Source organism: Procambarus clarkii, chromosome 72, assembly GCF_040958095.1.
Source record: "Procambarus clarkii isolate CNS0578487 chromosome 72, FALCON_Pclarkii_2.0, whole genome shotgun sequence".
In the NCBI taxonomy this organism is placed as follows: Eukaryota; Metazoa; Arthropoda; class Malacostraca; order Decapoda; family Cambaridae; genus Procambarus; species Procambarus clarkii.
In genome coordinates, this window is record NC_091221.1 from 8,343,609 (window position 1) to 8,370,948 (window position 27,340).

Genomic DNA, 27,340 nt, shown 5'->3' on the forward strand with positions numbered 1-27,340 from the left:
TAGTCCCTACTGGATAGTCCTTCCTGGATAGTCCTTCCTGGATAGTCCTTCCTGGATAGTCCTTCCTGGATAGTCCTTCCTGGATAGTCCTTCCTGGATAGTCCTTCCTGGATAGTCCTTCCTGGATAGTCCTTCCTGGATAGTCCTTCCTGGATAGTCCCTACTGGATAGTCCTTCCTGGATAGTTCCTCACTCTGTACTATCCCCTAGCTCGGTACTGCTAGGTAATTTTTTATATATTTTTTTTTAATTTTCAGAAAACTGGCCTAAATTTTTCTGCCTTGTACAGGACTGTCATAATAGACCTTTTAATGCCGGTGAGATAGATAAAAGGCATCAGATGAAAGGAAACGTTGCCCAATCGTTTCTGTTCTGCCCCCCCACTATCTTTTCTGGCCACAAATACGTGAGGAAGTGGCTAAGAACATAGCCCCATGTTTAATGTATATTGAATACCCAACCATCACTGCCATAGTTTATTAATTATGTACGAAACCAGTGCATCTTTCCCCAATCACAGCGGTTTTATTGACATTCAATACGCTGCTTAATATAAAAGAAAATAATATAGTTATGAGGAAAAGATGTACAGATTTCGTAAGTCATGGTATTGTCGCCTAATTATGACTCTCTCACGCAAGAGTGTGCCATAAACAGATCACTAGATCAGTTGATTAGTTGCTTAAAACCTTCATCACGAAATTAGGTTACACAGAATTGGATTAACTCATTTTTTTATGAGCCAGAAATCCCGTCTTTGACTTTATGGAGGAAAATAAATTGATTATATTACCAGGGCAGACGAGGAGGAATAAGTTGATGCAACTAATCATTTTTTGTTGTCATAATTTGTTACGCAGGAGAGTCGTGAAGAGCAGGAGATGTGAGGATTTGTTGGGTAAGTTTAAATCAATTATTTAACGACAGGAAGGCGCAATTAATAATATTTTAATTCAGGGGGAGGGATATCAAGTTGATAACAAGTTCAGTTTAAATATTCGTACTTGTGTGTGCGCGCGCGTGTGTGTGTGTGTGTGTGTGTGTGTGTGTGTGTAATTACCTAAGTGTAGTTACAGGATGAGAGCTACGCTCGTGGTGTCCCGTCTTCCCAGCACTCTTTGTCATATAACGCTTTGAAACTACTGACGGTCTTGGCCTCCACCACCTTCTCACTTAACTTGTTCCAACCGTCTACCACTCTATTTGTGTGTGTGTGTGTGTGTGTGTGTGTGTGTGTGTGTGTGTGTGTGTGTGTGTGTGTGTGTGTGTGTGTGTGTGTGTGTGTGTGTGTGTGTGTAAATAGTCCCCAGGCGTGTGTAGCCCTAGAAATGGTGATGGGGCTATAGGCTATACTCCCAATTAGCCTTAAATAAGATCGTCTCTCCAGTCTGCTATAAGGTATATTTGCAACGCTTCAAGACTATAGGAAGTAGTAGATTACAGGAGTAGATATGCACTGGGGAGGGGGATAAGGAAGGGGGATAAGGAAAGGGGGAGAAGAGGAAGGGGGGAAGGGAAGAGAGGGAATGGGTAAAGGGGAGGGGGAGTGGAGTTTTGGGAAAATGGGGAAGTGTAGAATGAAGAGGGAATCAGGGAGGGTAGAGAGGAACATGGAATGGAAGTGATGGAAGGGGGAAGATATGGGAGAGAGAGAGAAGGAATGGAAGGAAGGGGAGAGAGAGAGAGATGGAGGAAAGACAAAGAATAATTACATTTATCTAGAGATTGATTAAGGTAGTGAAGGAAAGGGAAGGGAAAGGAAAGGAAAAGAAGGAAAAGAAGAAGGGTAAAGTCTGAAATATGCAAACAACTCCTTAACCAGGTTATTAGAAACGCCTGTTGTTAAGACACTGTCAGACTCAGTCACTCCAAGAGTTACCTGACGAAAGATAACTAAGAAATAGTTCCAGGTTGATTAGATGCTGAGAGGCGGGACCCAAGAGCCGAAGCAACAAGGAAGAACACACACACACACGCCAGGAAACAACACCACTAAATTATCGACAACAAAATGCTATGTAAAGCAAAATGACCAAGATCTTTTAGCTTGACGCTGAAAAAATCAATTTTTATTAATTTGTATTAATGTAACATATAAAATGAGAAGTAGAAACATGGTATATGATTTTAATTTGGTATTTTCGTCACAGGAGGGACCGGGCCAGTGCCCAACAGGCTCCTGAGGCCCTGGGCCACTGCCCAAAAGGCTCCTGAGGCCCCGGGCCACTGCCCAAAAGGCTCCTGAGGCCCCGGGCCACTGCCCAACAGGCTCCTGAGGCCCCGGGCCACTGCCCAAAAGGCTTCTGAGGCCCCGGGCCACTGCCCAACAGGCTCCTGAGGCCCCGGGCCACTGCCCAAAAGGCTCCTGAGGCCCCGGGCCACTGCCCAAAAGGCTCCTGAGGCCCCGGGCCACTGCCCAACAGGCTCCTGAGGCCCCGGGCCACTGCCCAACAGGCTCCTGAGGCTCCGGGCCACTGCCCAAAAGGCTTCTGAGGCCCCGGGCCACTGCCCAAAAGGCTCCTGAGGCCCCGGGCCACTGCCCAACAGGCTCCTGAGGCCCCGGGCCACTGCCCAACAGGCTCCTGAGGCTCCGGGCCACTGCCCAACAGGCTCCTGAGGCTCCGGGCCACTGCCCAAAAGGCTCCTGAGACCCCTCTCGCCTTGCCCAAGTATTAATATCCCGTCCCAGGTCCCACAGGACAAAACTCCTGCTCAATTATTCAAAACTGGTTAAGTTTTGTCTCGTGACTACATAAGTTGAAGCATTATTTACCATTAGCGGGCCAAGATTAGCCGCCATGTTTAAATATGGCTAAGGGGGGGGGGGAGGGGGTTAATACCCCTATTAGGGGGGGGATAATGGGCTCAATGGTGCCATAGATGTGTAGACAATGGGGCGATTAAATGCATATTCATCTAAATCACTTAAGAATCATCATTGCAGCTCCAGGGAAGAGTGTAACCGGAGGGGAACAAGCTCTGTGACCAAACGGAGACATACGGCATATCTCGAAACAGGATGAATAGTTAGTCTGTCTCGTATCCTCCTGGCCACAAGGAAGATTTGACACGCCCCGATCATATCCACTCTCTACGGAAAGATCTCGTTCAAAGAATGGAAGGAGTTAGTCGCTGCTGATAACAGCGACTTCTGTGTCAGCGATAATGGCAGCAGCAGCAGCAGCAGCAGCAGTAACAGCTTGGTGAACCTATGCTGTCATTACTGAAGAGGAAAACACGCCCCGGACGTCTAAAAGACCCAAGCAGTGAAAACAATGGCCAGTGAAGAAAATGGGCAGTGAAAGAAATGGGCAGTGTGTGGGAGATAGGGACTTGAAAGCAGGTATGGAAAAGGGACTTGAAGGCAGGTATGGAAAGGGGACTTGAAAGCAGGTATGGAAAAGGGACTTGAAAGCAGGTATGGAAAAGGGACTTTAAAGCAGGTATGAAAAAGGGACTTTAAAGCAGGCATGGAAAAGGGACTTGAAGGCAGGTATGGAATAGGGAGTGAAAGCAGGTATGGAAAAGGGACTTGAAGGCAGGTATGGAAAAGGGACTTGAAGGCAGGTATGGAAAAGGGACTTGAAGGCAGGTATGGAATAGGGAGTGAAGGGAAAGGTAGTATGTGGAAGAGTGAGTAGACATAAGGTAATAGATTATGTTGTGGGTGAGAATTGGCACCATTGGACTGAAATGAGAAAAGGATGGAAGAGGAGGGAGGGAGGACATGACAGGATGGAAAGGGAGGACATGAGAGTATGGAAGAGGGCCATGACAATATGGAAGGATGGGAAGGCAGAAAGGAGAGATGAGAAACATAGAAGCAGCAACATCAAAGGGAAAGGTGGAAAAATGACATTTTCCGGGAGAGACAACGATGGGAAAGGTCCAAGAGGAAGAGGAAGGGGAGCAGCAGCAGCAGGAGGAGGAGAGAGCGAAGGGCTGTGATCATGCATATGCAACAGTCCTCTTGATCAAACAAGTTGCACTATTTATTGCCTAGCCGAAACGGCAGGCGGTTCTTATCGGGGGAGTGTTGAGGCCCCACACACACTAAACAGGACCAGGAGTATGACTAGGACCACCACACACACTAAACAGGACCAGAAGCCTGGCTAGGAACCCACACACACTAAACAGGACCAGGAGTATGACTAGGACCACCACACACTAAACAGGACCAGAAGCCTGGCTAGGACCACACACACTAAACAGGACCAGGAGTATGACTAGGACCACCACACACACTAAACAGGACCAGGAGTATGGCTAGGACCATCACACTCACTAAACAGGACCAGGAGTATGGCTAGGACCACACACACTAAACAGGACCAGGAGTATGACTAGGACCACCACACACACTAAACAGGACCAGAAGTCTGGCTAGGGACCCACACACACTAAACAGGACCAGGAGTATGGCTAGGACCATCACACACACTAAACAGGACCAGGAGTATGGCTAGGACCACCACACACACTAAACAGGACCAGGAGTATGACTAGGACCATTACACACACTAAACAGGACCAGGAGTATGACTAGGACCATCACACACACTAAACAGGACCAGGAGTATGGCTAGGACCACCACACACACTAAACAGGACCAGGAGTATGACTAGGACCATTACACACACTAAACAGGACCAGGAGTATGACTAGGGCCATCACACACACTAAACAGGACCAGGAGTATGACTAGGACCATCACACACACTAAACAGGACCAGAAGCCTGACTAGGACCATCACACACACTAAACAGGACCAAGAGTATGACTAGGACCACCACACACACTAAACAGGACCAGAAGCCTGGCTAGGACCACACACACACTAAACAGGACCAGGAGTATGACTAGGACCATCACACACACTAAACAGGACCAGAAGCCTGACTAGGACCATCACACACACTAAACAGGACCAAGAGTATGACTAGGACCACCACACACACTAAACAGGACCAGAAGCCTGGCTAGGACCACACACACACTAAACAGGACCAGGAGTATGACTAGGACCATCACACACACTAAACAGGACCAGAAGCCTGGCTAGGACCTCACACACTAAATATATAAATAAATATATATTATATATATATATATATATATATCCCTTCAGCTTCTTGCATAACGGATCCCTTAATTACCCTAGCCCCCCCCTCCCCCCCCCCACCACAGCTTTCAATACGTTTCAAAAATTTTTGAAACGTATTTTTTTGTAAATTTTTTTCCTCGTATTGCTCTTCATCTCTTATCACAATCATCTACATACGGGGGAACCAAAAAAAAAGATTTTGAATTTTTTTTTTTATATAACAAAAACAGAACAAAAAAACTTTTTCCAAACAGTTGTTGATGAATAGAGTCTATTTCCCTTTCACACGAGTATTACCCATTAGAAACTCAAGTCTATTATATTCATGCTAAAAAAAAATTAGATACAGAAATTCATTTTCTCCCGAATAGAATTGATTCATTAATATAATTTCTTGCCAGTAGACTCCGTTATACATCATAATATAGTTTAGTAAGGTCATACCACATCATAATATATTCAGGAAAGTCATACCATATCATTCTACGGGCTCACCATAGCCCGTGCTACTTGGAACTTTTTGTTCCAAGTAGCAAAAATTAAACAACAGCATCATAATACAAGACAGTAAAGTCATACCACATATTATTAATTAAAAACAAATTAAGCCGCATATTAGCACGTTCACAAACAGACGTATGAACAAGAATACAAAAGAAACTCTACGAGTATAGATTACAGGCCTCAGACCTGGGGCCAGATTCACGAAAGCACTTACGCAAACACTTACGAACCTGCACATCTTTTCTCAATCTTTGGCGGCTTTGTTTACAATTATTAAACAGTTAATGAGCTCCGAAGCACCAGGCGGCTGTTTATAACAATAACAACAGTTGATTGGCAAGTTTTCATGCTTGTAAACTGTTTAATAAATGTAACCAAAGCCGTCAATGATTGAGGAAAGATGTACACGTTCGTAAGTGCTTGCGTAACTGCTTCGTGAATCTGGCCCCTGTTCGCTGTAGGAGCGTCAATCGCTATTATTAGCGATTGCTTGAGTGTTTGCTCGTCTGCTGTGTGTGTTTTGAGGGAGAGAAGTGAGGGAGAGGGAGGAGAGGGAGAGGTGAGGTAGAATGAAGTGAGGGATATGTGTGCGACTGTGACAGGTAAGAAGTGATCTCCATTGCATCTTTACATTTTCTATGGTTGATCCGTATGGGGATGACAGAGAGAAAAGGGTGTATGGAGATGTAAGGGGGAAATAGAAGGACGGAAGTAGTGGACCACAGCTTCGGTGTCTATCGGTCTAGGAGTCTATCGGTGAGGAGAGTCTATCGGAGAGGAGGTAGACTCACTGCTATTCAATTTAGCGCGGGCCATCGGCGACAGAATTCAATAAAGCTTCCACCATGAGAGAGACCGTTTTCATTTACCATTTTTTTTAAGGGGGGTGGTAATAATTTTTTATCCTCCATTTTTTTTTTGCTTGGCTTTGAGCTTGATCAATGTTCCAAAAATCGAAATGAGTCTATGACGCTCCATTTTCAATTGTCCTTTTGGAATATCACTTCTCCATATCATAGAGTTTTGATATTAAAAGACCTAATAGATTTTTATTTTAGTGTTAATCCGTGAACAATTAAACAACATTGGCTACCTTGAGGTTACCTTGAGGTGCTTCCGGGGCTTAGCGTCCCCGCGGCCCGGTCGTCGACCAGGCCTCCTGGTTGCCGGACTGATCAACCAGGCTGTTGGACGCGGCTGCTCGCAGCCTGACGTATGAGTCACAGCCTGGTTGATCAGGTATCCTTTGGAGGTGCTTATCCAGTTCTCCCTTGAACACTGTGAGGGGTCGAACACGATTGGCGACACAAGAGAGCCGGTCGGCCGAGCGGACAGCACACTGGACTTGTGATTCTGTGGTCCCGGGGTCGATCCCGGGCGCCGGCGAGAAACAATGGGCAAAGTTTCTTTCACCCTATGCCCCTGTTACCTAGCAGTAAAATAGGTACCTGGGTGTTAGTCAGCTGTCACGGGCTGCTTCCTGGGGGTGGAATCCTGGTCGAGGACCGGGCCGCGGGGACACTAAAGCCCCGAAATCATCTCAAGATAACTTCAAGATAACAACCTTGGAAATTGTGCAGAAATTTATCATAAAATTTGCTCTTTTTTCATAACTTGGGCTGAATTTTGAGTGAGAATTAAAAAATTATTAAATTTATTTGTACTAATGCTATATATTTTTTCAAGATACAGAGATTTATCATTTTTTTTGGCAATCAGAAACAGCAATAGAAAAACAATAGCATTGAATAGTATTCTATTGAAAAACAATAGTTATTAGTAATGACATCTTTTTTCACTATTTTCCAAATGGTTGGTCGAGAAATTTTCCTGGCCAGCCAATCAGGACGCTAGATTGTTCTGGCTAGCCAATCAGGACGCTAGATTGTTCTGGCTAGCCAATCAGGACGCTAGATTGTCCTGGCCAGCCAATCAGTACGCTAGATTGTCCTGTCCAGTCAATCAACACGCTAGATTGTCCTGGCCAGCCAATCAGGACGCTAGATTGTCCTGGCCAGCCAATCAAGACGCTAGATTGTCCTGGCTAGCCAATCAGGACGCTAGATTGTTCTGGCCAGCCAATCAGTACGCTAGATTGTCCTGGCCAGCCAATCAAGACGCTAGATTGTCCTGTCCAGTCAATCAACACGCTAGATTGTCCTGGCCAGCCAATCAGGACGCTAGATTGTCCTGGCCAGCCAATCAGGACGCTAGATTGTCCTGGCCAGCCAATCAGGACGCTAGATTGTCCTGGCCAGCCAATCAAGACGCTAGATTGTCCTGTCCAGTCAATCAACACGCTAGATTGTCCTGGCCAGCCAATCAGGACGCTAGATTGTCCTGGCCAGCCAATCAACACGCTAGATTGTCCTGGCCAGCCAATCAGGACGCTAGATTGTCCTGGCCAGCCAATCAGGACGTTAGATTGTCCTGGCCAGCCAATCAGGACGCTAGATTGTCCTGGCCAGCCAATCAGGACGCCCCAGACGCTCGGTTATCTTACTCAACCAGATATAACACAACGACTATCAAGGTTAAAAAAAAAAATGACGATTCTTCAATAAAATACACCACCTAGTTACGGGTTTAAGACAGCTTAATGGGGTAATACATAAAAAATACTTAATGGGGTAATACATGAAAAATACAGCCAATGGTTCACCCTTTCCATACATCATACTATTCACCATTCACTAATGGTTACCTATGTTAACGGCGCTTTTGGTAACGAGGACCCAAGTAACTGCCCCCTCCCCTCCCATCACTCAAATAGGAAATAGGTTTACGTAACCTACGTGAGACGCAGTATGCAGCCCCGGCATGGAAGCCCTCCTTGTATGAAACAGGACAAAAAATGACCCAACACATGCCGTCAAACTCATTCATGAGCTGAAGGGGACTGAAATACTAGGAAGACTGTTGGAACTGGACGTTACCACTGGGCTAGAGGAGACGAGCGAGTGGACATGATAACGACGTATAAAATCCTAAATCCCGGAAAGACTGGCAAAAATGAACCTCACTACATTAGAGATAAGAACACTAAGGAAATATGATAACGATGGTAAAAGTGGCTATCATACAAAAATGCTATGTTCAAAAGCGAGAAGCAGCAGAACGTGAAATGAACCTATACTACATATGTTAGAAAGTATACTAGATATGTTAGAAAGTATACTAGATATGTTAGAATGTATACTAGATATGTTAGAACTGATTAGCCTCAAACGTTGTAAATAAATTAAATTTCCTAGAGCAAGAACCTAATTCCATTAAAAAATTTGGTGTGAAAATATGATTCAGTCATGAAACTAATTATGGTGCGAAAGGCGGGGCTTAAGATCTAGAACTCGACCACATTTTCTTAAACAACTTAAGGGAGTTACACATCCTACAGTCTGAACACTAATCTATATTTACAGCTCTGAAGAATTAAAATGGTTTGTTGACATAATTCAAGCTGGGTTTTTGGATAATTTAAGCTTGGTTTGTTGACATAATTTAAGCTGGTTTGTGGACATAATTCAAGCTTGGTTTGTTGACATAATTCAAGCTTGGTTTGTTGACATAATTCAAGCTTGGTTTGTTGACATAATTCAAGCTTGGTTTGTTGACATAATTCAAGCTGGTTTGTTGACATAATTCAAGCTGGTTTGTTGACATAATTCAAGCTGGTTTGTTGACATAATTCAAGCTGGTTTGTTGACATAATTTAAGCTGGTTTGTTGACATAATTCAAGCTGGTTTGTTGACATAATTCAAGCTTGGTTTGTTGACATAATTAAACCTTTGTTTGTTGACATAATTAAACCTTGGTTTCTTGATATAATTCAAGCTTAATGAGATGCGATGTCTCTTACGTCCCCGAGACGGGGATCAGCTTAAGATCAGCTCATCTTAACGTAAACCTCCTCTTAAGAACCAACCAAAAAACGTCTTTTCATTCACAAAGATCATATACGAAACAGCTAGCTCCTATACCAACCAGTCCACGGAAAGTTCACACGAAGGCTCCCAGGAGTACCAAACTGATACCTAACTGAAACTTTAAACTTTCTGGCCGGAGTTTGAATCTTAGATGAGCATAGTAAATAAGGCCTTATTAACCACGCTGTTAGAGAAATCTTTTCACAATTTGTTCAATTTTTCTATAATATGGTTCTACTAATATAATGTTTTATAGCATATAACAATATCAACAGCACAACAATAACACTAAGAAGAACAAATAGAACATAACTCCTGTGTTAAAAACATTATCAATTATTAAAAAAAATAATGCAACATTATCAATGATTTAGACCTCAAACTTAGACCATTAGCTTCCAACAATGTTATCAATGACTGCAAACAAACAAACAAACAACAATGATTACAGTAACAGAATGAACAAATTACAATAACAACAGCAAATATAATTGCAATAACAGTATAAATGACTCAACTACTTCAACTGTTGCAATAACAGCGAATTCAACAGTAAGAACACACTTTAATAAACAGTAATATTAATATAGCTACACTGAAATATATGAATATAATATACATATATATGTATATAATATATATATAATGTATATAATGTATATAATATATATATATATATATATATATATATATATATATATATATATATATATATATATATATATATATATATATATATAACTCCACACCCCTAGAGGGATTCGAATGCTTGTGGACCAGCTTGCATTTATGCTTGCGGATATAAGGGGAGATTGGATACGTTAAGGGGAGGGTGGATACGTTAATGGGAAGGGTGGACACGTTAATGGGAAGGGGGGACACGTTAAGGGGAAGGGGTCGCGTTAAGGGGAGAGGGGGGGGGGTAACGGAACAGTGCCAGGTGAAGGCTTGGAAAGCGAACAGATGGGAGGGGGTAGAGAGGAGGAAAGAGATGGAAGGGGGGAAAGAAATAGGAGGGGAAGAGGGAGAAAGGGGAAGAAGTAGAAAGAATGGGAAGAAGGAAGGGGAATGAAGGAAGGAATGAAGGACGGAGGATAATCAAAGAAGAAAAGAAGGAAGGAAAAAAGATAGAGGAGAGGGGGAAGAAAGGAAAAGGGAAAGAAGTGGGGGGCAAAAAGTTGTCCAAAGTGTCCCTTAATAACACTATTCCCAATGGGGTCAAAATTAGGGACTTTTTTGGGGTACAGAAAAAAAAATGCCGTGCAAGATTTTTTTTTGTATATTGAAAACGTAAAATACGCTCAATACGTCTTCTAAAAAGTACAATACGCAAAAAAAAATATATTATATATCCCATTCTAATGGTAGACATGTAACTGCGCCTCACGGATACATTAAAAAATATATGTATACTCATTAGACTATAAAAAGCACTTACAACTATGCAGAATAGATACATTAAAATACGAGAAAATTCTGTAAAATACAGTATACAGAATTTAGACACTGAAAAGGATGTTAATAAAATCTATACAGAAAAGTAATTTGAAATGATTCTTATATAGAAAAAAGAGGAATATATATAGAGATTAAATTAATTACATTAGGAAAATATTATTAAATATAAAAAAATATCAAATTGGTGAAAATTGGAGGAATAATTATCTAATTGGTGAAAATTTTAGGGTAAAAATAAGAGATATATATAAAGAGATTAAACTAAATTAGGAAAATATTATTTAATACAAAAAAATGATCTAATTGGTGAAAATTTTAGGGTAAAACTTAGAGAAATATAAAAAGAGATTAAACTAAATTAGAAAAATATTATTTAATACCAAAAAAATGATCTAATTGGTGAAAATTGGAGGTTAAAAATAAGAGAAATATATAAAGAGATTAAACTAAATTAGAAAAATATTATATAATACAAAAAAAATTATCTAATTGGTGAAAATTGGTTTTTAAAAAAATTGGGCTAACAAAATAGACTACGATACTCACCAATCACTGCCGGTTTTGGCTACATTGGGTCGTTTACGCCCGATCTGATGGGGTTTGGGTTCAGCCACCAAGTTGACATCTGCAACAAATGCCAAGACAAATCAAGAAAAACCCAAAAATCCCATTAACAAAAAAAAAGTTACGAATAGAAAAAGAAAAATTTCACAAAGGTGAGCCTGAAAATAGATGGCAGGCTGAAAATTCTTTTTTTTCTCTCTCTCTCTTTCTCTCTCTCTTTCTATTGGTGTAAATAAAGCTATAATTGTATAAAATCTCCTCAAATCTGGTTATAATATTAGAAAAAAATGACACATATTACGTATTTAAAATTGGTATGTCTAATTGGGTGGTAATAGGAATGGGTAGGTGTTGGTAGCACAACTGTAATAGGGGAGGAGGGGGTTGTTAATTACTGAAATAGGTAAATAGGTAGACCAGAATATGTAAATAAAAATCTCCCCATTTGGGCTGATTCTAATCGAATGGGTTAATGGTCTAAAGAACTGTGTAATACAGTGACGCATGCAAGCCTAATAGACACAGTTAAGGGGGTTAGGGGGGGGGGGAAAGGAGGAATTACTTTGTAAAATGGTCATTAGTGGAGAATGGTGACGACCCGAGGTCTGGCCTTTGCTGCGATCGTCGGCTGTAAAGACAAAAACTGGCGTAAAGTTTGATCAAGCAGTTTGTTGAGGCTAGCACATGGGTTCAATAGTCATTCTTATGAAGAACTCAACACACACAGACAGACAGACAGGGACCAAGAGCCAAAGCTCAACCCCACAAGCACAAATAGATGAGCACACACACACACACACACACACACACACACACACACACACACACACACACACACACACACACACACACACACACACACACGTACACAAAGACACAAAAATCTTTCACTCTTATATGATACACAAATATATAAAAGACTTTTTTTATACTATCCAGAAATATCTGAATAAAGTCTATCTAGAGAAACTTGTCCCGATAGATAAGCCTGACTTCAATATAGGCTTTAGAAAAGAGGTAATTTATAATATATAATAGTTTTAACATACTAAACTATACAGTAATTTAGGCCTCGCTAAAATAGTAATTTGTATTAGTTATATATTATATATATATAATTTTATATATTTATTTATATATTTATATATTTATTTAATTTTATAGTTTATATAAATAATTATATATTAATTATATAAACGCATGAATGGATTGCACAAAATCCCTCCCTTCTTCCTTATATATATCGTGACGTCAGCTTATATACTTGGTAGTGACGTCAGAGGATGTAAATGATGTATTAACCGACTTCAGTAGCTGGAACAGTTCTAGTACCTACGTATTTACGGTCACGAAACATCTGCATCTTCCCTATGTCATTGCGCCTTGGATTATACATGATTTAAACGCGTTACGAGCTTCGAAACGTCACAGTTTAATAAATAGCAAACATAGCCGCCACGAAGTGAGAAATGATATATAGGTTTCGCAAAAACTGTTTAAATGGTGAATCCCTGGCTGCCAGTACTGTATACATTATTTGCAAAACACAAAAGCCAGTCACTGGCCAGAAATCACTCACGATGACAGGAAGGTTATCTTGAGGTTATCTTGAGATGATTTCGGGGCTTAGACTTGAGAATGGTCCAGGACAAATAGCAGAATTCACACACACACACACACACACACACACACACACACACACACACACACACACACACACACACACACACACAGTGTACTCACCTAGTTGAATATGTAGGTGAGTACAGGTAGGTGAGAAAAACTAGGTGAGTATACACACACACACCCACCCACACACACACACACACCCACCCACCCCCCCACACCCCCCCCACACACACACCCACACACACACACACACACACACACACGTATAATGCTAAACAGTGAAATTGTTGGCATATTTTTACCCTTTCATTATAAACTATCCCATATTTCAGTGTGAATTTCACAGGCTCCATAATGACGATATTAAAAAAATCATTGACCAGGAACTAGACTCGCATTTTTACCATCAAATATCGTACCAGAAATACCTTCCTACCCCCCCACCCTAATACAATTTAATTTTTTTGGGTGTGGGGGGTGGGGGGAGGGGGGGAAGTTAAGTTCTGGGATACATAAATTATTGAGAAATTCAGGTACAAGCAAATGTCACAACTCCATCTCTATGCAATTTGCAACAGTTCAGTGACTAGCAAATAAATGCAGTGTATGAATTTGCAACATTTGTCTAGGAAAGACCATGCGAGTATGTTGTGAATATCATGCAAATAAATAAATGTGATATTGCAATTCTACAAAAGGACCATTTTGCATATATTTTGAAAAAGGGGGTAAATAATTTATCTAGTTCACCTTTCAAAAGTATTACACTCACCCGTAAACACAACTACAATCTATAACCTTTTCTACACTTAGATACCCTTATCATGAACACAAGTACAACCTTAGATACCCGGCTGTGCCCGGGGTATCTCTTCCCACAACTCCACCCCCTTTTCCCTCTCTCTCCCCTCCCCTATATATATATATATATATATATATATATATATATATATATATATATATATATATATATATATATATATATATATATATATATATATATATATATAATATATTCATATACTTATCCAGTCTATGCTTAAAACTATCCGCTAAGTTAGCTTGTGTGGCGTTGTTAAACACCTCCTATCATGCCTATAATCACGTCATTACACCCACCACCTGTAGCAACGCCCCAAAAAATTATAGATCAATCGCAGCCATTACTACCACCACTACCACCACCCCCAACCGCCTACCACAATCACCCCTACCACCCCTTTCCACAACCCCCCTAACCCCCTCCCTGGGGAAGGGGGGGTCGGGAGGAGAGAGTTTGATTCCCTTTAACACACGAAAACCCTAATTTTGTCTCAACAAAAGTTGAAATGTTATTTTGAGTCGAAATGAACAGCGGAAATGAACAGTTCAGCTGTTGTGGTGAACGAGAGTGTAACAGTTCTGTTGAACTGCTTATTGTTATAGGAGCTAAACTATACTGACTATAGTTGTGGTGATAGTTAACTCCACTTATAGGCTATATAACCCCCCCCCCCTTCAATTGTCAACCCTAATCCTCCTGTTTCGATAGCGACTATGTACACCGTAGTACAAATATTGTCTTTCTAAGCAATTAGATAGTAGAACTTTGTACTATTCAAGAGCCAGAAAAAAAAGAAACATAAATAAATTTAAATATTCCAAGGCCTAGTATAGTACACATATGTACTATATTAGGCCCCAGATAGCATGCATTAGGCCTAGGGAGGATAGGTTAGGTTAATTTGTCTTTGCAGCATTAGAAAATCATTTTCCGGGTTGTGCAAATTCAACAGTACCGATTTCTACTTTCTAATTGCTTGGTACGTCAGTATATGTACTATGGTCCTCATCCTTAATATAAGCACTACCACAACAGGAGGATAGGTAGCATTTATTCCCACCAGATGCGTGCCTATCCTCGTGCCTATCCACGTCAACACACACATAAGCTCTACCCATAATTATTCACACCAGTTTCGTCACTATCCTAGTCAACAGGCTCTATCTACTCCCAAATGTTCCCACCAACCTCTTCCCTATCCTCGTCCACACACACCTAGGCTAGACTAGCCACAACTCTTCACACTATCCTTCTTAGAGGAATCAATAACAGAGAAATTACATTTCTAACAAAATTATCATAGAAATTGCGATTGCTCTCCGCTAAAACAGTGAATTTGGAGTGGCGTTTCACTGGTGTGAGAGAGAGAGAGAGAGAGAGAGAGAGAGAGAGAGAGAGAGAGAGAGAGAGAGAGAGAGAGAGACAGAGAGTGAGAGAGAGAGAGAGAGAGAGAGAGAGAGAGGCAGAGAGATAGAGAGAGAGAGACAGAGAGAGATAGAGAGAGAGAGGCAGAGAGATAGAGAGAAAGAGAGAGAGAGAGAGAGAGAGAGAGAGAGAGAGAGAGAGAGAGAGAGAGAGAGAGAGAGAGAGAGAGAGAGAGAGAGAGAGAGAGTGAGAGAGAGAGAGAGAGAGTGAGAGAGAGAGAGATAGATATAGAGAGACAGAGATAGAGAGAGAGACAGAGAGAGATAGAGAGAGAGAGACACAGATAGAGAGAGAGAGAGAGAGAGATAGAGAGAGAGAGAGAGAGAGATAGATAGAGAGAGAGAGAGAGGGCACAAGGAAGGTGAAATATATACTCAATTCTTCACATTTGATGCAGGCAGCCTAAATAAATTAGTTCCTCTCTCCCCCTTCCCCCATCCACCCCTCTCCTTTCCCACCACCTCCATCTATCCCTCCCTTCCCTATCCCTCCTCCTATCCACCGTCCCCCTCCCACCACATTCTCTCCATCACTGCCACAAACACAGCATATGAATTATCGCCTACGATTTACTGGGTAGGAACAGAAGAGGGAGAGAGAGGGAGAAGGAGAAGAAGGGTGGACAAGGAGGAAGGTGGAGGAGAGAGAGAGAGAGAGAGAGAGAGAGAGAGAGAGAGAGAGAGAGAGAGAGAGAGAGAGAGAGAGAGAGAGAGAGAGAGAGAGAGAGAGAGAGACAGAGAGAGAGAGAGAGAGAGAGAGAGAGAGAGAGAGAGAGAGAGAGAGAGAGAGAGAGAGAGAGACAGAAAGGAGTAAAAAAAAACCTACGTACGAAGCCATAGTTATAAGACTCAGCACGAATAGAAAAAATAGGAAAAATAAATGAAAATACAAAAATAAACAAAGCTAAAAGAAGAGTAAGGGGGAAAGAGGGGAATAGCAAATGAGAAGAATATGAGTCACAGGAAATATGACAATGACGAGCAGGAATGAGAAAAGAGGACGAGAGAGAGAAAGAGAGAAAAAGAGGGAAAAAGAATGGAGCATAAATGCGAAATAGAGAATAGAATTAAAATAATATGGATTAAAAAGGAGAGAAAAAATAATATGGATTAAACAGGACAGAAATACGACTCCTAAAAAAAAAATCAATTAACGTAATTAAGAAGCTGATATATACACATTCTAGTAGATGCTAATTCCTAGAATTATCCTTCCTAGAATCACCTAAAATTCCCATACTATAGGATCGCTTTGCCTGGGATATGAGCTAGACTAAGTGCCCAATTGCCTCCATTAACATGGGATGGATTATGAGGATATATTTGAGCATTCGTGAGAGAGAGGAGACCTGCCCCCCCCACCCCCCCCTCTGACAAACAAGGGACTTCCAAAACCCCCCCTCGCAAAATTTTACCATCGTTTGCCCAAAATGTCTCGCTTTTGGAGCCTGGCGAACGATATGCAACAGATCGCTCAGCGTTTTCACTATTTTTCAAACGATAAATATCGTTTAGATATCGCTCGCCAGAATTAAGAACAGGAACTGATGGTATTCAGTTCGCTAGATCGATTTGCCAATAATAAAAAAAAAGTCTTGCTTAATCAGAATTGTACAAACCTAAATATTCCACTAACCTATCCTAACCTATCATAACCTATCCTAACCTATCCTAACCTAACCTAAACCTTCCACTAACCTATCCTAACCTATCATAACCTATCCTAACCTATCCTAACCTAACCTAAACCTTCCACTAACCTATCCTAACCTATCCTAACCTATCCTAACCTAACCTAACCTATCCTAACCTATCATAACCTAACCTAACCTATCATAACCTAACCTATCCTAACCTATCATAACCTAACCTAACCTATCCTAACCTAACCTATCATAACCTAACCTATCCTAACCTATCATAACCTAACCTAACCTATCCTAACCTAGCCTAACCTATCATAACCTAACCTATCCTAACCTATCATAACCTATCCTATCCTAACCTAACCTATAACCTAACCTAACCTATCCTAACCTAACCTAACCTAACCAATCCTAACCTAACCTATGATAACCTAACCTATCCTAACCTATCATAACCTAACCTAACCTATCCTAACCTAACCTAACCTATCATAACCTAACCTATCCTAACCTATCATAACCTATCCTATCCTAACCTAACCTATAACCTAACCTAACCTATCCTAACCTAACCTAACCAATCGAATCCAATGCATTGAAAACGCCAAGATTACTAGAATTTTTTTTAATTTTTTTTTACCTAACCATTGCATATTCGACTTTTCTCAAATAAAGTATAATCTATTTTTACGAAAAATTACGTATTTACGTATTAATTGATGTATTAATTACCTATTGCAATACGAATATTCTGATCAAAATTGCTAACGACGCCACAAGGTAATTTTTTTTACTTTGACAATTTTGAAAACAGAAGTTCATTAAAAATTATACAAAAAAAATATAAATTAAATTTTAAAATACGTTGTGACAGTTTTAAACTATTAGGCTCGTACGGCCTCTGAGGTCGGCCGAACAAATCTCCCAGGATCGTGAGGGAGACTGGATAGGCTAGGGATGGTTAAAGGATAGGCAGGGGATGTATAGGCTTGACAGGGATAGGCAGGGGATGGATAGACTTGACAGGGATAGGCAGGGGATGGATAGACTTGACAGGGATAGGCAGGGAAGGGATAGACTTGACAGGGATAGGCAGGGGAAGGGATAGACTTGACAAGGATAGGCAGGGGAGGGATAGACTTGACAAGGACAGGCAGGGGAGGGATAGACTTGACAGGGATAGGCAGGGAAGGGATAGACTTGACAGGGATAGGCAGGGGAAGGGATAGACTTGACAGGGATAGGCAGGGGAGGGGATAGAATTGACAGGCAGAGGTTAGGTCTAATATTCATTTGGGTAAAAACGGTTTGGGATAGTTGAAGGGATATAGACAGGGGTCCCTTGATTGTCATTCGAGGACATGGATAGGTGGAGGATAGGGATGAAATAGCGTTAAATAAACGAGGATAGACGTGGAATAGGCAACGGATATGTGCTGAATAAAGAGATACGACACGCATCCCTCGTTTGCGAATTATGGACACAGAACACTGTACCGTGGGACCCCATAAAGATCGAAGTGGTTGGGCACTATTCCTTCCCCCCCCCCATCCCAAATCCTGATCCCTTCCAAGTGCTATGTAGTCGTAATGGCTAAGCACTCTCCCCTCCTCCAAGATTAGCCAAAGTTGGAAAGAGAGAGAGAGAGAGAGAGAGAGAGAGAGAGAGAGAGAGAGAGAGAGAGAGAGAGAGAGAGAGAGAGAGAGAGAGAGAGAGAGAGAGAGAGAGGACTTAAGAGAAACTGCTTTTGGAATCCTAGAATCTCCAGGTGCCAAGGTAATAGCCAACGTCTTTGTTTTTTTTTTGTTTTTTTAATGTTTCATCAGGCAAACACACACACACACACGTGTTTGCTTGCTCTCAACCGGTTCAATTACGCCACTCATAAAATGGGGTTAGCGAAATGTTTAATTAGTGTGTGCACTGGTAGTCAGACATTAGGGATATGTGTGTGTGTGTGTGTGTATGTGAGTGTGTGTGTGTGTGTGTGTGTGTGTGTGTGTGTGTGTGTGTGTGTGTGTGTGTGTGTGTGTGTGTGTGTGTGTGTGTGTGTGAGTGTGTGTGTGTGTGTGTGTATGTGAGTGTGTGAGAGAGTGTGTGTGTGTGTGTGTGTGTGTGTGTACTCACCTATATGTACTCACCTATATGTGCTTGCAGGATCGAGCATTGACTCTTGGATCCCGCCTTTCTAGCTATCGGTTGTTTACAGCAATGACTCCTGTCCCATTTCCCTATCATACCTAGTTTTAAAAGTATGAATAGTATTTGCTTCCACAACCTGTTCCCCAAGTGCATTCCATTTTTCTACTACTCTCACGCTAAAAGAAAACTTCCTAACATCTCTGTGACTCATCTGAGTTTCCAGTTTCCACCCATGTCCCCTCGTTCTGTTATTATTACGTGTGAACATTTGATCTATTTCCACTTTGTCAATTCCCCTGAGTATTTTATATGTCCCTATCATATCTCCTCTCTCCCTTCTTTTCTCTAGTGTCGTAAGGTTCAGTTCCTTCAGCCGCTCTTCATATCCCATCCCTCGTAGCTCTGGGACAAGCCTCGTCGCAAACCTCTGAACCTTCTCCAGTTTCTTTATGTGTTTCTTCAAGTGGGGGCTCCATGATGGCGCGGCATACTCTAAGACGGGTCTCACGTAGGCAGTGTAAAGCGCCCTAAAAGCTTCCTCATTTAGGTTTCTGAATGAAGTTCTAATTTTCGCCAGTGTAGAGTACGCTGCTGTCGTTATCCTATTTATATGTGCCTCAGGAGTTAGATTAGGTGTCACATCCACTCCCAGGTCTCTTTCTCGAATCGTTACAGGTAGGCTGTTCCCCTTCATTGTGTACTGTCCCTTTGGTCTCCTGTCACCTGATCCCATTTCCATAACTTTACATTTACTGGTGTTAAACTCCAGTAGCCATTTCTCTGACCATCTCTGCAGCCTGTTTAAGTCCTCTTGGAGGATCCTACAATCCTCGTCTGTCACAACTCTTCTCATTAATTTTGCGTCATCTGCAAACATTGACATGTATGACTCCACTCCTGTAAACATATCATTTACGTAAATTAGAAAGAGGATTGGTCCCAGCACCGATCCTTGAGGTACTCCACTTGTTACTGTTCGCCAGTCCGACTTTTCGCCCCTTACCATTACCCTCTGGCTCCTTCCTGTTAGGTAGTTCTTCACCCATACTAGGGCCTTTCCGCTTACTCCTGCCTGCCTCTCAAGTTTGTATAGCAGTCTCATGTGCGGTACCGTATCAAAGGCCTTTTGGCAGTCAAGAAATATGCAGTCTGCCCAGCCTTCTCTGTCCTGCCTTATCCTTGTTACTTTATCATAGAATTCTAAAAGGTTTGTTAGGCATGATTTCCCTGTCCAGAACCCATGTTGGTGCTTGTTTACAAACCCAATGCTCTCCAGGTGCTCAACAAGTCTTAGCCTAATTATTCTTTCAAGTATTTTGCAGGGGATGCTTGTCAGTGATACGGGTCTGTAGTTAAGTGCCTCCTCCCTATCCCCCTTCTTGAAAATCGGTACGACATTTGCCTTCTTCCAGCAACTGGGCAATTCTCCCGACATAAGTGACTCATTGAAGATCATTGCCAGAGGCACGCTGAGAGCCTGCGCTGCCTCTTTAAGTATCCACGGTGATACTTTGTCTGGTCCAACAGCTTTATTTGCATCCAGTGTTGTCAACTGTTTCATTACATCCTCTGCTGTCACCTCTATATCTGATAGTCTTTCATCTTGGGTAATCTCTTCTAACAATGGGAGCTGCTCAGGCTCGGTAGTGAACACTCCATGGAATTTTGCATTCAGTACCTCGCAGATTTCCTTGTCGCTTTCTGTATATGCCCCTTCTGTTTTCCTCAGTCTTGTCACTTGGTCATTTACCGACATCTTCCTTCTTATATGGCTATGGAGTAATTTTGGTTGCTTTTTCGCTTTGACTGCAATATCGTTCTCATAATTTCTTTCCGACACTCGTCTTATGTTAATGTAATCATTCCTAGCTCTGTTACATCTAATCCTGTTGTCCTCTGTCCTTTGTCTTCTGTACTTCCTCCACTCCCTCCTGCTTCTCACCTTTGCTTCCTGACACTGTCTATTAAACCATGGGTTATTATATTCCCTCCTGCTTTTTTCCTTTATTGTTGGAATAAATCTATCTTCAGCCTCCTTGCATTTCAATATGACTTGGTTCATCATACCTTGCACTGTTTTTCCTCTAAGTTCTTCCTCCCACTGCACTTCTCCCAGGTAGTCCCTTATCCTTCTGTAGTCCCCTTTTCTGTGTGTGTGTGTGTGTGTGTGTGTGTGTGTGTGTGTGTGTGTGTGTGTGTGTGTGTGTGTATATGTGAGTGTGTGTGTGTGTGTGTGTGTGTGTGTGTGTGTGTGTGTGTGTGTGTGTGTGTTGAGACAGAGAATGAGAGAGAGAGAGAGAGAGAGAGAGAGAGAGAGAGAGAGAGAGAGAGAGAGAGAGAGAGAGAGAGAGAGAGAGAGAGAGAGAGACAGACAGACAGAAACAGAGGCCAGACAGACTAACGCTAACGGTAGAGAGAGACAGAGAGACAGAGAGAGAGACAGAGATAACGATAAAATAAAACCCGTCATTAAAAGCTCTATAAAAACGCTCAAAAGCTCTATAAAAGACTTAGCAAATCAGCCTTTCCTCCCTCACAGCCTTATCCAAATATTCAAGTCTGATTGTGGAAGCTGATCACAGGATGCTGAGTGATTGTGAGAGGGCTAACCACACAATCCTAAGAGGGAGAGGGGGGGGGGGAAGATTGTTAAGAGGTCACATCAGTCGTAGGAGAATGATACGAGATTCATGACGGCAGTTAAGAGGGTCGTTACGAGTTAAACAGGTCGTACTGGCATCGTAAGTACCAAGATATCAAGGTATCGCTATGGTTATCGAGGTCGTATGATTGATTGTAATCTTCTCGAGTCCCAGATGCTGAGAAGGGTAGTTAAGGGGCAATGGTTGGGGGTTAGGAGGCAATTGAAGGTAATTATGGGTTGTGGGAAGTGGTTAAGGCGTTGTCTAGAACGCTTTGGAGGCTATGGAAGGTGATTAGGGATTATAGTGGGTAGTTTGGGGCTAGAGAGGATAGCAGCCTCTAACTAGAGCCCCCTAGCTAGGGGCTCTATAGCTGTAGAGGATAGTTAGGGGGTTGTGGAGGATAGTTAGAGGTAATCTAGTCTTATTATTCTCATCTCTAACGTTGAAATGTAAAATCAATTAGCTGCCACCTGAGTCCAGCTGTCTGTATTCCACAAATATTAAACAAGTGTGTCCTTGCCAGACTTGTCCTAATACCCTATAAACTTTGTATGTCGTAATCATATCTCTCCCATTTATTACGTATATTAGGGGTGATAATATTACTTTTAATTTCTCCACTAAATCCCCAGGATTTCTCCAACTTCATTTTGTATATTATTTGCAAATTACATAAATCCTTGCTCAACGGTTATGTCTTAAAGAAATGGCCTTGAGATGCACCGTAAACATACGCATTCTTTAGGGGCATTTAAATGGCCGGGGAAAATTTACCTTAAAGGTGGACGAAAGACTGTCTTACGTAATGCGTCTTAATTAGAGGACGATTAATTAATGGGTGCCAAATAAATTGAAGAGATGAATGGGAGAGTTTCAACTGATGCAAGACCACTCCGAGAGAGAGAGAGAGAGAGAGAGAGAGAGAGAGAGAGAGAGAGAGAGAGAGAGAGAGAGAGAGAGAGAGAGAGAGAGAGAGAGAGAGAGAGAGAGAGAGACAGAAACAGAGAGAGAGAGACAGAAACAGAGAGAGACAGAGAGACAGAAACAGAGAGACAGAAACAGAGAGAGACAGAGAGACAGAAACAGAGAGACAGAAACAGAGAGAGACAGAGAGACAGAAACAGAGAGACAGAAACAGAGAGAGACAGAGAGACAGAAACAGAGAGAGAGAGAGAGAAAGAGAGAGAGAGGTCTTGCCCTGCCCTGCCCACTACAGGTTAGTGTATCTGGTGCGACTCAGGAATGCCTTTAAATCTTCCTACGTCTGGCAGCTGTGAAGTTACTACCAAAAAACATGTTTGGAGTCCTTGAGACGCAGGGGGGGGGGATAAGGGGGGAGGGGATAATGGGGGGAATAATGGGGGGTAATGGGGTTTAAAAATGGGGTCACGTGGAGGCTAAACAACTAGGAGACAACATTGGAGGCTAGGAGACAACATTGGGGACTAGGAGACAACATTGGAGGCTAGGAGACAACATTGGAGGCTAGGAGACAACATTGAAGGCTAGGAGACAACATTGAAGGCTAGGAGACAACATTGTGGGCTAGGAGACAATATTGGAGGCTAGGAGACAACATTGAAGGCTAGGAGACAACATTGGGGGCTAGGAGACAATATTGGAGGCTAGGAGACAACATTGGAGGCTAGGAGACAACATTGGAGCCTAGGAGACAACATGGAGGCTAGGAGACCCATCATGAACTCCACAAAAGCTTTAGAGAACAGGACCACGCGAGAATGCTACTTAATAGTTTGAGAAATTTTGGAATAAATTTGATCAAAAAAAGGAAATCACACATTAAAAAAACATATAAAGCTTTCGATTCAAACAGATTCTCTCCCCCTGACGTTTCAAGCTTGCTAAGCTTCCTCCTCTTAATCAGCTTAAAGCTCCGTTCCAATATCCTTCCCCTCCCCCCTTAAAAATGGGGTAAGGGGGGCGGTGTTCCCCACATAACACCAGTCTTTATATAAATAGGTTATCTTGAGATTCTTGAGGTTATCTTGAGATGATTTCGGGGCTTTTTTAGTGTCCCCGCGGCCCGGTCCTCGACCAGGCCTCCACCCCCAGGAAGCAGCCCGTGACAGCTGACTAACACCCAGGTACCTATTTTTACTGCTAGGTAACAGGGGCATAGGGTGAAAGAAACTGCCCATTGTTTCTCGCCGGCGCCTGGGATCGAACCCAGGACCACAGGATCACAAGTCCAGTGTGCTGTCCGCTCGGCCGACCGGCTCCCAAGGACTCCAGGGCCCAAGGACTCCAGGAATATCTTATGACCCACTTCGACCCACTTAACAGCTACTGAAGAAATAGGTAAGTGATTCAGTGAGGGGAAGGGAGGTGGGGGGAGAGGGGAAGGGGGAAAGGGGAGGGGGGAAAGGGGAAGGGGGAAAGGGGGGGCGGCCCTTCCTAAAAACGTTAATTGAGTAAATGATAATTGGGGGGAGAGGGGAAGGGGGAAAGGGGAGGGGGGAAAGGGGAAGGGGGAAAGGGGGGGGGGCCCTTCCTAAAAACGTTAATTGAGTAAATGATAATTATATAATATAACACTAATTACAAAAAATTATTTAAATAAGGTCATTTTGTTGGAAATATCACAAATCACTGATAATGATATTTACAGGTGTTGGAGCCACAGGTGTTGGAAGCACAGGTGTTGGGGAAGAGCAGGTGTGGGAGGGGGAGAAGAATGAGGGAGGGGGAGGAAGGGAAGGACAGGTGTTGGGGAAGAGCAGGTGAGGGGGGAGGGGGAGAAGAATGAGGGAAGGGGAGGAAGGGAAGGACAGGTGTTGGGGAAGAGCAGGTGAGGGGGGAGGGGGAGAAGAATGAGGGAAGGGGAGGAAGGGAAGGACAGGTGAGGAAAGGTAGGTAGAGAAGAGAGAGATAGAGAAGGGAAGATATATATACAACAGAAGGGAGGAACACATATTTATATCTGATATCTTTCTTCAACTGTCAGAGCTTCTGGCTTCGTCTCTGATCTACCCCCCTCTCTCTCTCTCTCTCTCTCTCTCTCTCTCTCTCTCTCTCTCTCTCTCTCTCTCTCTTCCTTTATTCCTCATTATTTCATCTCCACATTCACTCTCAACCTTCCTACATACACACACAGGTGGAAATTGAGTGCCCAAATGAGCCATAGAGATATTAGAAAGAATGTTTTTAGTGTCAGAGTGGTTGACAAATGGAATGCATTAGGAAGCAATGTGGTGGAGGCTGACTCCATACACAGTTTCAAGTGTAGATATGATAGAGCCCAATAGGCTCAGGAACCTGTACATCAGTTAATTGACAGTTGAGTGGCGGGACCAAAGAGCCAGAGCTCAACTACCCGCAAACACAACTAGGTGGGTATACAAACAGTTTCCTTGAAGCAAGTAAATGTTCCTTGGTCGACTATAGCAAATGTTTAAAAGAGTATGCCTTTAGCATCAAGGGATTCCAGCAGTGTTTAGAGCAGTGAGCAACAATGCAATAAAGTTGCAATATGGAGTCTGATGGTACGGTTGTAAAGGAACGCTCAATGTAATGGAATGTGGCTCGTTTCCAAGTGCTGAAAGTATTCTCCCAGTTATCCTACAACTTTTCTTCCCATGAGTGTATTTTCCAGTTACTTTTAACAGGCTGTTGAACGTCTCCTGCTGGTTAATGAACTGGGAGCAGATTCACGAAGTAGTTACGCAAGCGCTTACGAACCTAGGGCCAGATTCACGAAGCCGTTACGCAAGCACTTACGAACCTGGGACCAGATTCACGAAGCCGTTACGCAAGTACTTACGAACCTGGGGCCAGATTCACGAAGCAGTTACGCAAGCACTTATGAACGTGTACACCTTTCCTCAATCTTTGACGGCTTTGGTTACATTTATTAAACAGTTTACAAGCATGAAAACTTCCCAATCAACTGTTGTAATTGTTATAAACAGCCTCCTGGTGCTTCGGAGCTCATTAACTGTTTAATAATTGTAAACAAAGCCACCAATGATCGAAAAAAGATGGACAGGTTCGTAAGTGCTTGCGTAACTGCTTTGTGAATCTGGCCCCAGGTTCTCTACTATTCTCTACTACTACCCAGGTTCTGTTACAGTAAGATCTTTAGGCAGTAACGCCAAGAAGCAATCAACTTACTCAGCGCCATCTATTAATTGCACGCCATACTAAATTGAATCATATAGCCAATGACAATTTTTGTTTACATTCATCATGAATACACGATGTATGATATGTATGCTTGTCATACATCGTATATACACCCTTCACCGTTAATTCCACCCAACCCCCCCGTTTACAGATGATTTTAATAATAATAAAATTTAAATTTGATTAAAAAAGAGATCATGGAACTTCTTTTAGTAAACAAATCCAACACTTAAATTCTTCAAGCTCTCTCAGACAAGAATAAGAAATGAGACTTATCTAAGAGAGCTTTAAGGACACTCACAGCCCTGACACGGAAGGTCCACGGCCCTTAAGTCCTAACAAGGCCGGTCAGGGCTAATCTCTCGCCCTAAAGAGAACAGCTAACTACCAAATGACCCCTTCGGAGGTCTTCACGTAAAAAGCTATGACTATTATATTTCCGGCGTTTCAGACCTGTGTGTGTGTGTGAGTGCGTACGAGAGTACGTACGCGCGCGTGTACTCACCTAGTTGTGCATATGGGGGGGGGGGTTGAGCTCTGGCTCTTTGGTCCTGCCTCTACCGGGAAAAGATACGGTCTTCTGTCTACCACGTTCGTAAGGGTCCCGTCTGTACTTGTCGGAAAATCCGACACCATTTATAATCATACAGATAATAGCTGTATTACCAACAAGTTACCCATAGAAAATGTAACTTGTAGTGGAATTACCGCCTAAAGAAAACGGGATATCATCACCACATACCATTATAAATTGACCAGCTATTCTGCTGGGAATTATTCTTAAATACATTAGTCTTTGGACTTTACCATCATAAAAACATCTTATATAAATTAACTTAATTATCAATATTAAAGTAGAGTAAATGTGACCCTTCTATCACTTTCTGAAATCTGGACAATGTAAGCCAGGCGTCAGAGTGAGGAAGGAGGGCAGCCATTGTTGTTTATTGAGACCAGAGGCTCACACGGGAGCAAATTCGGCTCCTGTTAAATTTACTTGGACGTAGTGTTATGGAACCCAAAGGTGTACCATTGTCAACACGTTGTCTACAAATACAAGTGTCTATCCGAAACCCGTTTATCATTCATTTATGGCCATTAATGTCAGGATATAGGGTTAGCCGGTTAGAACGCGAAATCGCCTCATACTAAAGGTAATTAAGCCAGGTCTTTAATGTTCCATGTACTGTATAGTGTTTTCTCTGATATACTTGTCATATATAGGATTCTGGCTTCACAGCTAGCGCACTTTTGACAGGTCAAGACGAGGATGCAAGATTATGTGCACCAGTTACTGGGTGATAGAAGCTACCTCAAAGAGGATA

General features: G+C 42.3%; 1 protein-coding gene across 11 annotated transcripts in view; it reads right to left on the bottom strand.

Moving 5' to 3' along the window:
- Positions 1-27,340, bottom strand: part of LOC123773583 (RNA-binding protein Raly) — a 713,369-nt gene that overhangs the window by 123,745 nt on the left and 562,284 nt on the right. For 9 of the 11 annotated variants that reach the window (XM_069312447.1, XM_069312456.1, XM_069312454.1 and 6 more), the window contains one exon: positions 11,545-11,623. In XM_069312447.1, coding sequence (XP_069168548.1) covers positions 11,545-11,623 — 79 coding nt within the window. Of the gene's footprint in view, positions 1-11,544; positions 11,624-12,124; positions 12,191-27,340 lie in introns of all 11 variants that reach the window. The other 2 variants (XM_069312457.1, XM_069312449.1) reach the window with 1 other exon arrangement.